Here is a 15,000-nt window from a genome sequence, read left to right on the forward strand (position 1 = left end):
GGATTGCTGTTGTGGTTAATTGGGAGGTGTGGGTTATGTGATAATTTCAAATTTACCAATTAAAACTCTTTAACAGTAAAAACTGGTTGAACACAATTGCTCATTGAAATTTACATTTTCATAGAGATCCCTTTCAAATGAGTTTTATTGCAGAAAGACCAAAACAAAGCTGCATGAAAACGTTATCCCAGCATGAGGTGATTTTGTGAGGTGTCTTCAGAGATTAATTAGAAAATTAGGATCTTAATTTAACCAAACTGCTAGCTTTCTTTACATAATATTCTATTTTATTCAGGAATACCAGTTAATATAACTCTTACAGTGATAATGCGTAAAAGATAAACTGTTGTTTCTAATAGGTGCTTGTTTTTCCTGCTTGGCCTGTTTTGATTGTTATCTGTGTTGAGGGAGAGAAAATATGTCAGGATTAAAAATACTCTGAACAGAGGAGTGGTTGTAAACTGTTTCATATAGTGGAAAGATCTAAACTTTGTTGTCTGTTAGAGCTCTTTGCTGGTTAGACTCTAATCTTTTGCCATATTTTATGAGTGGACAAAGGGAGAGTTTCATAGGCTGTGGTTACCCTTCTTAATTCTGGTAATTGCCATTCCAATGTGTCTCAAGCTTAATGAAGAAGAATAACTAAGTCAAATAGTATGCAAGTAAACCTTGGCCTGATGCTGAGTAGTTTGAAGAATAACGTGCCTTGTACATTTTTGATATCATGGGACATTTCTGTACACAAAGTGATTGAATTCAAGTAACTCAATATACGCTTGTTGGGAGTCAGAAGATTTTAATTTTTCTGCCATTTTTTCTGATCTCATAATCATTTTGCAAATTTCATGCTTGTGGCTGGCACCTTTGCTTGACCATCTCTCTTGTTGTGCAACGCAGTACAACACGAGGCAAAGGTTTGGCAGTGAATAACAAAGGTACCAATTAGGACGTACCCGTATTTATATGTGCCCACCAATGGCGTACCTCTGCTTCTACATATAAACCCACATACAACCCAAACTTCCTCCATTTGCTCTGACGAAGGGCTAACGCTCGAAACGTCAGCTTTTTTATCCGTTACGGTGGCCAATTTACAATTTCAACTTAGTTGATAACCAAATTAATTTATATGGGTGCATTTGTGTGAACATCATCCTCGGAGACCCAGGGGCTGTGGGTCGATTTCAAGTTAGGGCATGAAAAGCCCCTGGGGACATTGTCTTACAAGACTAGTTCCAAACGGTCGCAGTCGTTCTGCCATCTGATTGGTGCCAGAAAATCTTTGTTTTTTTCTGCCCAATCAGAGTGAAGTGTGCTTTGGAGTCCTTTCGTGTGTTGTAACACGGACAAATACTAATAGCTCAGTTGCTCCCTATGCCTTGGGCCGTGCGACGGAGATTTGCGTGAGGTGAAAAGCTTCAGTCTCAGCACACAAAGTAAGAGAAATCGATCAGATTGTCCGCGAAAATCTAACCGGAAATTATACTGAATAGTTTCGCAGGTATCACTAGAGAACGTGTTTTAAAGTTTGCGAGGTTTGTATACAACACGATGGTTGCAGTCATTGATATGTCGCTTTAAACGTTAACCGAGATTTAAGCTTACATTTTTACTAGATTTTTTGCATAATTTGCTGTGACTGAAACTTTGCCCATCCCGTGAAGTTATTTCGTCGCACGGGCCACGCAGGTATGTCGAGCAACTGGCCCTTTCGCCTACGTAGCTTTCTGCTTTCTGTGCGCGCCAAAATCTAATCTTCGCTTTGTAGTAAAGTCGTTCACAATACGGCTTAAGTTCGTGGACGACCTCCTGCAAGCGCTTTGAGAAAGCTTAGCTGTGTTTCCGGTTAGCTAATTAAAATCTGAACAAAAACTTATTAACGAGAACATCGTGGAAAGGAGAGATTTTTTCGGGCAGTTACCGAAGGGGTTTGGAAAGAGTTTAATCTTTCAACTGCTGCCTAGAGTGTTGAAATTCTTGAGCTAAGAAGGCCACGGATTCTCCTCTAGTCCCTTGGTCATTGTCATTTCACCTCTTCTGTCGATTGTTTAAGACCAAGTTAAATACCTTTGATCATTGGGAATCGATCCGATGCTGCTTTCAATGGGGAAAACAAAACCAAAGACCAAGAAATAATGGATGGAAAGGGCGGGTTTGCTTTATTGCAAATGTCAGCTTAATAGTACAGGGTCATCTACCCACATCTAAGAAGCAAAAGTTTCCACGCTTTGCTTTGCTTTTTTTTCAAGCGAAGATGAGAGATTTTGGCACGCACAGAAAGTTACGTAAGTACCAGTTGCTTGACATACCTGCGTGGCCCGTGCGACGAAATAACTTCACGGGATTGGAAAAGTTTCAGTCACAGCAAATTAGGCAAAAAATCTAGAAAAGATGTAAGCTTAAATCTCGGTTAACGTTTAAAGCGACAAAAGATGTAAGCTTAAATCTCGGTTAACGTTTAAAGCGACATATTAATGACTGCAACCATCGTGTTGTATACAAACCTCGCAAACTTTAAAACACGTTCTCTAGTGATACCTGGGAAACTATTCAGTATAATTTCCGGTTAGATTTTCGCGGACAATCTGATCGATTTCTCTTACATTGTGTGCTGAGACTGAAGCTTTTCACCTCACGCAAATCTCCGTCGCACGGCCCAAGGCATAGCGAGCAACTGAACTATTAGTATTTGTCCGTGTTACAACACACGAAAGGACTCCAAAGCACACTTCACTCTGATTGGGCAGAAAAACACAAAGATTTTCTGGCACCAATCAGATGGCAGAACGACTGCGACCGTTTGGAACTAGTCTTGTAAGACAATGTCCCCAGGGGCTTTTCATGCCCTAACTTGAAATCGACCCACATCCCCTGGGTCTCCGAGAATGTGTGAACATATGCATATCTGTAATACATGCACTCTTTAGTTTAAGTTGTGATGAAATGATAAATTCAAATTTTAGTACATGTACATGATTTTTTGCATATTATGCAACAGGTTTTCAATTGTAAATTTATCAATTTTTTCTCCTTAATTTGTGACCAAACTGGCATCATCATCAGCATTATTGTTGTTAAAATTATTGTTATTATTATTATTATTATTATTATTATTATTATTATTATGCAGTTTAAAACTTTTGTATGCTATCTACAATGAGAATAGTATGACGGGGCGCATGAGCGTAGTCCGTTCACTATAGTGAAATCAAAATCTATATACTGAACAACAACAAAAAAAACCTTCGAGAAATAAAAAAGATAAGTTATTTCGGGTATCCAAATCTTAAATAATCATTATAAATTCTTTAAAAACCTACTACTTATTTCGGCTATGAAAGAGTTAATCAATGAAGATCACTTCCTAAGTTTCTAATAATCCACAGAATTTTTGAAGGCAAAGAGTTAAATAGTACGCGATGTTCATTGTTCATGCTACAACTTTAAATGTCCGAGAGATATTTAGTGTTCCCGAGATCACAGCCATCCTTACTCTTGTTTCCGACCAACTCCTTCATTTCGGCTTCTAAGTCACGACACCATCCCCCTAATGCGTCCATTATTATTATTATTATTATTATTATTATTATTATTATTATTATTATTATTATTATTCCCTTAAAATCTTGAAGCAAACTGCTAACGCCGACATCACAGAAATTAAATACGTATCTCACTTATCGCGTGACAAACTGCGAGACAACACGTCGCGTCAACTCAACACTGACCTAATGAATCATGATCATTCCATCTCAAACATTTCTGGGGATATGTCAAAAGGATCTTCAACAAAAAAGACGAAATCTTCCCTTCGTTTTCCATAAATGAGTGCTTGGATTACTTTACATAAACTCTTTCGTCAGTAAATCCGACTAAAGTTTTCAACCTTCCAAGCTGGATACCTACTTTATCAGAACCTGTAACTCCGTTTAACCTCAAACCTCCAACATGTCAACAGATCTCAGATGTGATAAGAAAAATGAAGGCGTCTAGATCAATTGTCAATAATTTGTTTCAAACGATGTCCTTTTCTTCGCACTTACTTATCTGAAATCATACGCACAGCTTGGTCTACTGGCTCCGTCCCAAGCGAATGGAAGGGAGCCTGCACAATCCTTATCGATAAAAAGGAAGACACCAATGACCCTGCTAACTTTCGTCCTATTACTTTACAATCTGTGCCTTTAAGGGTTTTGGCCTCGTGTCTTTGTAATGCCATTTTCAACTTCCTCCCCGCTAACAACTACATTGAACAGGAATTCAAAATGGCTTTACACCAGGTCTTCCTGGAACCTTTGAGCATACTGCTCAAATGGCTGATATCATTAACAAAGCTCGTGCCAAACACCGTTCACTCGTCATTACTCTTTTGGATCTTAAAAACGCTTGTGGTGAAGTTCATCACAACTTGATCCAAACCGCTCTTGATTAGCACCACATTCCCGATCATATTAAATCACTGGTGAAAAGTCTTTACACGGACTTCACAACCTCTATTCTTACAAATGAATTTCGTACTCCGTTTATATCTGTCGGTCGTAGTGTACTCCATGGTGATTGCCTTAGCCCACTTCTCTTTAACATGTGTTTTAACACGTTTCTACAGCATATTAAATCTGAAGATTTTAAGATGAAAATTTAGTCAGTTCGCCAAAATTCATTAAAAGAGTCCCAAATGATTCCTTGAAAGCTCTCTGGAAATCGTCAAGCTGTCACACTAATATTCAATATGATGTGTTCAAATCCACTAAGGAAGTTCTTAAGGATTTCCGTTCTAATCAAGAGGATAAACTGCAACACCACCTAACATCTCAAGGTTTCTTCTCAAATGTTATCAAGTATTCATTGTCATCTGTTAATTCTATTTGGTCAGTGGCCTAGTCTCATGTACTGAGGAACATTTACAACTTTACCATCCGCTACATCAATAACTCTCTTCCTACACGTAAGAATTTGGTAAGATGGGGATTATCACAAAGTCCTGATTGTTCCTTTTGCCTTATTCCTGAGTCACTCCTTCATGTTGTCGCTGGTTGTCAACAATGCCTTGATCGCTTTACCTAGAGACACGACTCAATCCTTAACTTCATTACCAAGTCCCTTCAACCTGTAATTAATGTTAGCTCCTCAATCTATGCAGATGTTACTGGTTTTCTAAATCCCTCAATAATAATTGGTGAAAATTATCGCCCAGATCTCCTTTTCCTAACCCAGTCCAAGTGCCTATATGTTCTAGAATTAACAGTTGGTTTCGAATCTAACTTGTACAACAATGCAGTACGTAAAAAAGAAAAATATCGGAACTTGATTAACGAAATGAGTAGAACTTTCAGATGTGTGAAATTTGTAAATCTCTCCATGAGCTCCCTTGGCGTTTTCTCAGATGAATGCTCTACGTTGTTAGGCATAATGAATGACATAGGCATTGACAAAAAGCAGCAACTTTACACAATCAAGAAAATGATAAATATAGCTATTAGAGCAAAATATTACGTGTTTTGTTGTAGAAATAGGAATTGGGACAACCCAGATGCAATTTTGATTTTTGTGTGTGTGTTGAATAAGCCAGTCTCGAGCAGCATTTGTAAATTGCCTATACGTAGTGAGATTTACAATTGTACATTTCAAAACACAAATTAAGTTTCTATTGTTATTATTGTTATTATTATTATTATTATTATTATTATTATCATTATCATCATTATTATTACATTTTCATCTAGTAACGTTGTGATTATTGGTTGAACATCAATAAGCCACTTTATTCACGAGAAATCTTTCTCTGGTGGAACAGGGCTTTTGTCAATATGTGTGATATCGAAGTTTTCTTATTTTGCATGTGAATGTGTAAATGTTCTGCAACACTACCTTGTAGTGTCATTATACGACCCCTATTTCTGTTGAATGCTATAAAAATTGTGCTGTATCAGTGATCGCTGCCTCTTCTAAACTTGTAGATACGCGAAGCGTAGACACAAATTTTAACGGTGACTCCGATATGCAAATAAGTCACTCACCCACTGAGGGGTAGATGTTGTAGTTCAATTTTATCCTTGGTTCAAATTTTATTTTCCTTTGTTTCAAACTCATAATCATGCATTAACATGACCAAGAACAAAGGAAAACAAAATTTGAACCAAGTATAAAATTGAACTACAACATAGACAGGGCGTAATTGATCATCCTCTGAGCGTCACGCTCAGAGGATGATCAATTACGCCGATCAATTATGCTGATCTTATATTGTGTGCTGAGACTGAAAACTTTTCACCTCGAGCAATTCTTTGTCGTACAGCCCAAACAAACATGGCGAGCAACTAACTTCATTCTTGTATATGTCCGTGTTAAAACACACTATAGGACTCTAAAGCACACTTCACTCTGATTGGGCAGAAAAACACAAAGATTTTCTGGCACCAAACAGATGCCAGAACGACTGCGACCGTCTGGAACTAGTCTAGTAGGACAATGTCCCCAGGGGCTCTTCTGCCCTAACTTGAAATCGGCTCCCAGCCCCTGGGTCTCCGAGGATGGTCCGGTGTCCGCTCAGTCGAGGATTTTAACAATAGAAATGAGCTAATTAAAATTTATTTTACAGTCAGCGTCCGCTTACTAGAGGTGTTTGTACATTTTAACATATTTACGTGTTTGACTATTTATTTTTGTGAACAGTGTTGGGAGGGCCGAAAGCTAATGATGGAAGAACATTTATTTAATTCACTCAACCGTTTAATATACAATCCCAAAGGCCCACTGCTTGCGTAAAACTGCGGTTTCAGTTAGACCTCGTGCAAAATGACCGCCCTTAAGTTTCTCGCAAAGACCTAAACATTGTCGTGCTGGACTTAAGTCGATTTTTCAATATTTCGCTGGTTATTTTTAATACGTCACAAGCACATAAGATTTATCAGAACTCGCTGAAGTGTCATTATCACTTCAGTTTTGAAAGGTAACTGTTTGAAACGCTTTTTGATTAGCAAACAAAGTCACCTATCTAAAAAATTGATGGATATCGTTTTCTAACAGTCGTGGATTATGCAAGAAAAAGTTGCAAAGATCGTCGCCTAAAATTGAAAACTTTGAATATTTGTTATTTCGGAAATGGGTGCCATCTGGCCTGACGACTTATCACTTCTCTGTCTTGACAGCTTTGTGTTACTTTCCTTTGGCAATGACAAAATTTCTTTACATTTTCTGTTTTGACAGAGTTGCAATGGAATACAGCGAAGAGCAGCTCAACTACTTCAGGTTAAGTCTCATTGTCCGTAATGAATTTCCCAGGGCTCTGCGAGCAGTCTTCAAACAACAATGGGACATTCTCTACGGTGCAACATTAGGGGAATGGAAAGACGAGCTTAGAAATGGACTGGACTTTCTAAACAAGGAATCTGCCCGGAACCAAAGAAGAAATGCACATCTCCTCACAACCATGAGGGGTGGAAACAGAGCTGAATGGGATTGTTCAATGCTCTTCTATGCCATTCTTTTCTCGGACTGTATTCACAGCCTCAGCCCAGAAGTCAGATCAAATGTCGATGCCCTCAGAAAATTTCGAAACGACTATTTTGCGCACCTGTCGGAAGGAATTATTTCCGTCCTGCAGTTTCAAAACATTATTGAGAAAGTTCAGACTGCGTTTCAGGCGCTAGGTATCTCAGCTACGAAAATTCAAGAAATCAAGAACAAAACGAGTTTTCCCACTGAGGAGCTGAGAGATACTTTGATGAAGGTGGACGATCTTAAACTAGAAGTTAAGAACCAAACAAGTTTTGGCACAGAGGAGCTGAGGGATACTGTGAAAAAGCCTGACGATCTTAAACAGAACGTCGAAAAAAAGGAGATGGTACTTCAAGAAAAAGAGGGCGAACGGCAAGCCCTTGGAGATCAGTTGAAAAATGGTATCTCTCCTTTCTGTGTTCTCCCTCCTAAACCTTCACATGACGTAGCAAGTCGCTACCGAGAGGTGGCTGAAATAATACAGCAACTTAAAGAACTGAAAAAAGAAAATAACGACAAGTTGAGCTGCATCTACATCTCAGGGAAAACTGGAAGCGGAAAGTCTCAACTTGCCAGCCTCGTGGCTAAGCGGTTCTTTAATGATCCTCCATCTAGTGTATCATTTGTGATGACGATAAACGCTGAAAGAGCAGATACTGTGCTAGAGTCGTATGTGGCCTTCTCTCGGCAACTGAAGTTTCCCGAGAATGCGGTGACAACCATCCTCCATTCAGATTTCACAATAGATGAGAAGATCACCCATCTTAAATCATTGATCGGAACGAAAATCGAGCTGTACACATCGTGGCTGCTGGTAGTGGACAATGTCACGAGCATATCGCAGGTACAGGTTCATCTTCCCGCAGCTGAAAATGAGATATGGGCAGGAGGCCAGTTACTTATCACAACTCAAGACAGTGCGTCAATTCCTCCAGCGAGTTCCTTAAATAAACACATCTCAATAAGCAAGGGAATGCATCCTGATGATGTCAGTTATTTACTGGAAAAGCTTGCAGGAATCACGGACAAAGAGATGGAAATCAAAGTTGCTAAGGCGTTGGACTATCATCCTCTCGCCCTAGCAAGCGCTGCCTTTTATGTCAGACACGTAAGGCAAAATGAAGTGTCTTCGGATTTTTGCTGGAGAGACTTCTTGAAGAATCTCGAAGAAAACCAGGAAAGCCCTTCTGAGATCAAACCAAGTCGCACAGATTCACAGACCACAGCCGTAATGCTATCCACAGATATGGTGATGAAATCTGACAAAGTTATTCATGACGCGTTTGATTTCCTATCGTTATGTGCGCCACAACCAGTGAGGTCGGGTTTAGTAATAAATTACATCATTTTGAATGGACAAACGAGAGATGAAGAGATGATTTCGCCAATCCTACTCAGATGCCCCCTACTGATAACTGAAGTAAGGGAAAGTGGCCTCTACATTGGAGTGCATCATGTAGTGCATGAAGTTCTGCAGGTTCTCGCCGTGAATAGCATTGCAACGGCCAAGTACTTGTGTATCTTCGAGAGAACCGTAACATCATTCAGCCAGTTCCTAGAAAATGGCTCAGCCTACAGATACCTCGATGAAAGTTTTCCTCACCTTGAGACTGTGATCAAAAAAGCTGAAACGTCTTCGTGGTTTTCTCTAATCAGGCAGTCAAAGTTATCGGGTGTGTTTGATTTGGTTGCTGATTTCGGCTACATTTCCTTGAGTCTTGACAAACTGTTGTTAGCAAAGAAGTACTATCAATTGTCAATGACAGTCTCGTGTGGTAAGAACGGAATAATGGTAGCGAGAGCGAAAAGTTTGATTGCACATGTTAATGTCAAACTGGGGGAATTGAACGAGGCCAGGTCCTGTTATGAAAGTGCACTTGAAATTCTACTAGACGAGCTTGGGCCACATCATGCAGAAGTTGCCACCGCTTACAGCTGTTTGGGTTCTGTGTACCACAAGCTGTGTGATTTTGAGCCAGCAAGAGAGCATTATGTTAGGTCTTTAGACATTCTGTTGAAAGAGTTTGGTGCGAAGCATGTCGATGTTGTAAGAAGCTACAACAATTTGGGTGCTGTTTACTGTGACCTGAACGACTTGGAAAAGGCAAAGAATTGCCTTGATGAAGCCCTGGCCATTGGCATGGGAGAATTAGGACCTGAGCATGTTCACGTAGCAACTACTTACAATAATTTAGGTCTTGTAAATTGTGCAATGGGCGACTTTGAGAAGGCCAAAGAGTATCACAACCTTGCTCTGGATGTTCGTCTGAAGAAGCTGGGACCAGAACATATTGGTGTTGCCGGTTGTTACAATGACCTTGGAGTTGTATACTGCGCGCTAGGTGACGTACGACAAGGGCAAAAATACTTCGGTTGTGCTTTATCCATTTATCACAAAAAGCTTGGTCGGGAACATGTTCATATTGCAACGGTTTACAAAAACTTGGGCTCTATCTACAAGAGAATAGGTGACCTGCAGAAGGCGAAAACCCATTATGAATGTGCTCATGATTGCTTTTTGAAGTTGTGGGGACCAAACCATGCCAATGTTGCCATTTCTTGGAATGCCCTTGCAGGGGTCAGCTGTGAGATGGGGGACTTCCAGAAGGCGAAGTCTTTCTACGAACACTCACTAGCCATTCAAGAGGAGATCGATGTCGCAAAGGACACCAATGTGGTCAGGACATTCAACGGCTTGGGTTTCGTTCATAGTGAGTTGGGGGAGTTTCAGGAGGCGTTGAAGTACTATGAGCAATCTCTAGCTATTTCACTTGAATTGCTTGGAACTGGACATGCTGATGTAGCAACTATTCACAACAGCTTGGGTCTCATTCTTCAAAATTTAGGTGACCTTAAAAGAGCCAAAGAACATTTTGAGCGTGCTCTTGACATCAATCGTGAAACTCTTGACGAAGAGCATCCTAGTATGGCATCTTTGTATAATAATGTGGGAATTTTATGCCGCACTTCGCGTAAATTTGAGGAATCAAAAGAGTTTCACTATCGGGCTTTGGAAATCCGTTGTAAAGGACTGGGAGGTGACAGTGTTTACGTTGCGATGACCTATAATGACTTGGGCCTTACACTTTGTGAACTTGACGACCTAGAGAAAGCCAAAGAGTGTTTTGAAAAAGCGCTTTCAATTTTTAAAGAAAAGCTTGGACCAGACCATCTATATGCCGCACATGCTTGCCGTAACTTGGGATTTCTGCACAGTAAGAGGCGCGAATGGAACAAGGCAAACGAAAACTATGATCGTGCTGTAAGGTGCTATCGGAAAACATTGGGACCCGAGCATGATTCTGTTGCTAGTTGTTACATTGAACTTTCTCTAGTAAACCAGGCGTTGAAGCGTTTTACCCAAGCGAAGAAGTATTGTGAGCAGGCTTTAGCCATATGGCAAAAATAGCTGCTGTCGTCAAAAGGTGATGACTGGGGGAAGTACCTTCCCTTGTACAGGTCTTATTTTCGTTTCATTGGAATTTTGTGTTTGGTTTTGTGAAGAAAGTAGAAAACTTTTGTGCACGTGTAGTCCAAATTAGTGAGTACAAAACTTCCCAAACTCCAGATGTTGATTTCACACAGATATGCGCGACAACCTGGGCGTTGCACACGAGGATGCTTTCTCTTAGTGAACGGAAAAGGCTATCATATGCTTGGATTGGCCTTACCTGGAAGCTGTCTCGATAATCTGGTGTGAACAATAGAGGAACCCTCTTTACTTTGAGATGCAGATGAAAATTTGTCTCTAAACCTAAGCTTCGATCTGAGCATCTCATGTTGGCAAAACTATCTGATGGTCAGTCAAAGGTCTAGAAACTTGGGAGAAACGGTATATCTGTGACTGCAATTCCTGTTGTGGGTTGCAACTGCGGCGACGTCGGCAAAAAGCATGTCTCTGAGCTAAGACGTAGGCATGTTCCTTCTGTGGCGGTGCCGAAGGCAAGTTTCAGAAGCGGCGAAGAAGATATCAAAGACTGTGTAGGACTGGACGCTTTCTTCCTTGCATTAACTCGAATAGCGGCGTGACCAGACGCTTTTGCCATACGTTACATCACAGTTAAGTAACGTAGGTTTTCCTCTAAAGATAAAGTCTTTCTCTAAGTTCTTTCTCATACCGTGTAAATAAGCAAGAGGCCAGTTGCTTATCACAACTCAAGATAGTGCATTAATTCCTCCAGCAAGTTCCTTCCAAAAATACATTTCAATAAGCAAAGGAATGCATCTTGATGATGTCAGTTGTTTATTGGAAAAACTCTCAGGAATCTCGGACAAAGAGATGGAAATCAAAGTTGCCCAAGCGTTAGACTACCAGCCTCTTGCACTGGCAAGCGCCGCCGCTTATGTCAGAGAAGTTCGACAGACATCGACTCTTGGATGGAAAGAATACCTTGCAAGACTTGAAACAGGCCAAAGAAATGCCACGGAAACCTTTCTTGTTGAAGTCAACCCAAGCTGTGCAAAATCCATGATCAATGCAACAACACTGGCCGTAAAAACAGCTATGGCATTCAATGAAATTATACATCACGCCTTTAATTTCCTGTCTCTGTGCGCACCACAATCATTAAGTCTAAACATCATCGAAGACTTCATCACAAGTGTGGAAGAAGAAATTCAAGACAAAGAGATGATTCGATTAACGATTCAAAGGTGCTCACTCCTGATGTTGGAAAGAGAAGAAACTGGCGTTTACATTAGTGTACACCACGTCGTTCATAATTCCATTAAAACTGTGGCTGCAGATCATTCGGATGATAAGCACGACGAAGTCGTCAGTGGAGTGATTGGATCATTCAGTCGTTTTGTACAAAAATATCTACCAAGGCACCACAGGCAGTTATATTCTCTAATAAACAGCAGACATGTTGTTCCTCACTTAAAAAATTTAGCCACAGAACTTAAAAGATATTTTTCTGAGAGGGTCATGTCTCAAGTCCACCAAAGCGGCTTTTCAATCAAAGACCATGTCAAGGACCTCCGCGGAATGAGCAGGTTGTGCTACAAACATTCTGAATGCGAAACGTCGAGACATTATATCAATATGGCAGTGAATTTATCTGACGTAGACGAGCAAGACGCTGACTTGGAAGTTGCATCTATATATTTTAATCTGGGAAAAGTGCAGGATAAGCTAGGTGACCTGAGTCAGGCAAAAGATTATCATCATCGTGCACTGGCCATTCGTCTGAAAAAGCTTGGATCCGAGCATGTTGACGTCGCAGCTCCTTACGGTAGCCTGGGTTCTGTACATCAAAACCTGGGTGACCTGAGTCAGGCAAAAGATTATCATCATCGTGCACTGGCCATTCGTCTGAAAAAGCTGGGATCCGAGCATGTTGACTTTGCAGCTTCTTACGGTAGCCTGGGTTCTGTACACCAAAACCTGGGTGACCTGAGTCAGGCAAAAGATTATCATCATCGTGCACTGGCCATTCCTCTGAAAAAGCTGGGATCCGAGCATGTTGACGTCGCAGCTTCTTACGGTAGCCTGGGTTCTGTACACCAAAAGCTGGGTGACCTGAGTCAGGCAAAAGATTATCTTGATCGTGCGCTGGCCATTTGTTTGAAAAAGCTTGGATCCGAGCATGTTGACGTCGCAGCTTCTTATGGTAGCCTGGGTTGTGTACACCAAAAACTGGGTGACCTGAGTCAGGCAAAAGATTATCATCATCGTGCACTGGCCATTCGTCTGAAAAAGCTTGAATCAGAGCATGTTGACGTCGCAGCTTCTTACGGTCACCTGGGTTCAGTACACTATGAGCTGGGTGACCTGAGTCAGGCAAAAGATTATCATCATCGTGCACTGGCCATTCGTCTGAAAAAGCTGGGATCCGAGCATGTTCACGTCGCAACTTCTTACGGTCACCTGGGTTCAGTACACTGTGAGCTGGGTGACCTAAGTCAGGCAAAAGATTATCATCATCGTGCACTGGCCATTCGTCTGAAAAAGCTGGGATCCGAGCATGTTCACGTCGCAACTTCTTACAGTAAACTGGGTTCTGTGCACAAAAAGCTGGGTGACCTGAGTCAGGCAAAAGATTATCATCATCGTGCACTGGCCATTCCTCTGAAAAAGCTGGGATCCGAGCATGTTGACGTCGCAGCTTCTTACAGTAGCCTGGGTTCTGTACACCAAAAGCTGGGTGACCTGAGTCAGGCAAAAGATTATCTTGATCGTGCACTGGCCATTTGTTTTGAAAAAGCTTGGATCCGAGCATGTTGACGTAGCCGCTTCTTACCGTAGCCTGGGTTCTGTACACCAAAAGCTGGGTGACCTGAGTTAGGCAAAAGATTATCATGATCGTGCACTGGACATTCGTTTGAAAAAGCTTCGATCCGAACATGTTGACTTCGCAGCTTCTTACGGTAGCCTGGGTTCTGTACACCAAAAGCTGGGTGACCTGAGTCAAGTAAAAGATTATCATCATCGTGCACTGGCCATTCGTCTGAAAAAGCTTTGACCTGAATGTTTCGTTAAAATGAACGAGAATCACGTGATTAATAACATTGATTGACATTTAAGCTTTGTACTTTATATCACATTTTCGAGTAAATCAATTTCAAAAGGATAAGTGTAGTAAAAGTTGCTAACCCGAATTAAGCCTTTAAGCTAACCTGTAGCCAACGGCCCGCCACAGAAATCGAATAATTGCAATATCGTCAAAAAATAACCATCAAATTATACGATTTGTGGTGGAACAGTTCGTCGGCATTACTTTCTACGCAGAACACGAAACACACTGAGGTTGCACACTGAGGGCCTCTGCACCATAATCTGGATTAGTAACGCAAGAGTTTGTTGCGTTACTTATTAATCCAAAAAAAATTTGGATCTGACAATGTTAGAGTTGCGACTTGTTGTAATACCCTGTCTTATATACAGTCTAGGTGAGTGAACTGGAGTTCTAATTTTCCAAAAAAAAAAAAACATTTTAGAAAGTTAACAAGATTCCAAGGTATTTTACTCGATTGGTGTGACAACTCGTCGGCATAGCGACGTCAAAAGACAATGTAAGAGTTCATACCACCCCTCCCTCGTTAAGAAAGGAAGATGGTTGTAGAATGTTAAGAGCTAATAACTGTAGATGGTTATAGTTTAGGTCTAGCCGAGTGTACATTTTATTCCTTTGTCAATATGCCCGAAAATCTAACCTGGGATTCAAAGCAAACAAAGAAATACAAGACTGAATTGCCAATTAATTTCATTTAATAGTACCTAACATTTCCTTTTTTTCTATATTATTTACCGAGCTAGCTCCAGCGTGTTTCCAGTTGCGCAAACATAACTTCATAAAAATCTCAACTAATGCGATTACTCATTATCCCTGAATCAGACTGGTTTCACCCTCCGAAGTAAAGACTACCACTTAAAATAATTTCCAGATGCCTCGGTCTTTGTTTTTTACACTGAAAATGGCCTATAGACGCTGGAACCTGACAAAGGCGGACTCCTCGTCGGTCGTTTCCACAATGCACGCGGCACTAAAGTGGGGAGAAAGG

At 40.8% G+C, this 15,000-nt stretch overlaps 1 protein-coding gene across 2 annotated transcripts in view; it reads left to right on the forward strand.

Annotated features, from left to right (window-relative positions):
• LOC148718383 (uncharacterized) overlaps positions 1–10,906 on the forward strand; it is a 21,036-nt gene extending 10,130 nt beyond the window's left edge. For both annotated transcript variants that reach the window (XM_088741665.1, XM_088741664.1), the window contains exon 2: positions 7,207–10,906. In XM_088741665.1, coding sequence (XP_088597791.1) covers positions 7,214–10,906 — 3,693 coding nt within the window. In that variant the 5' untranslated portion in view covers positions 7,207–7,213. The remainder of the gene's footprint in view (positions 1–7,206) is intronic.
• Positions 10,907–15,000: the final 4,094 nt, after the last annotated feature.

This window comes from Stylophora pistillata, chromosome 12 (assembly GCF_964205215.1).
Source record: "Stylophora pistillata chromosome 12, jaStyPist1.2, whole genome shotgun sequence".
NCBI classification, from domain to species: domain Eukaryota; kingdom Metazoa; phylum Cnidaria; class Anthozoa; order Scleractinia; family Pocilloporidae; genus Stylophora; species Stylophora pistillata.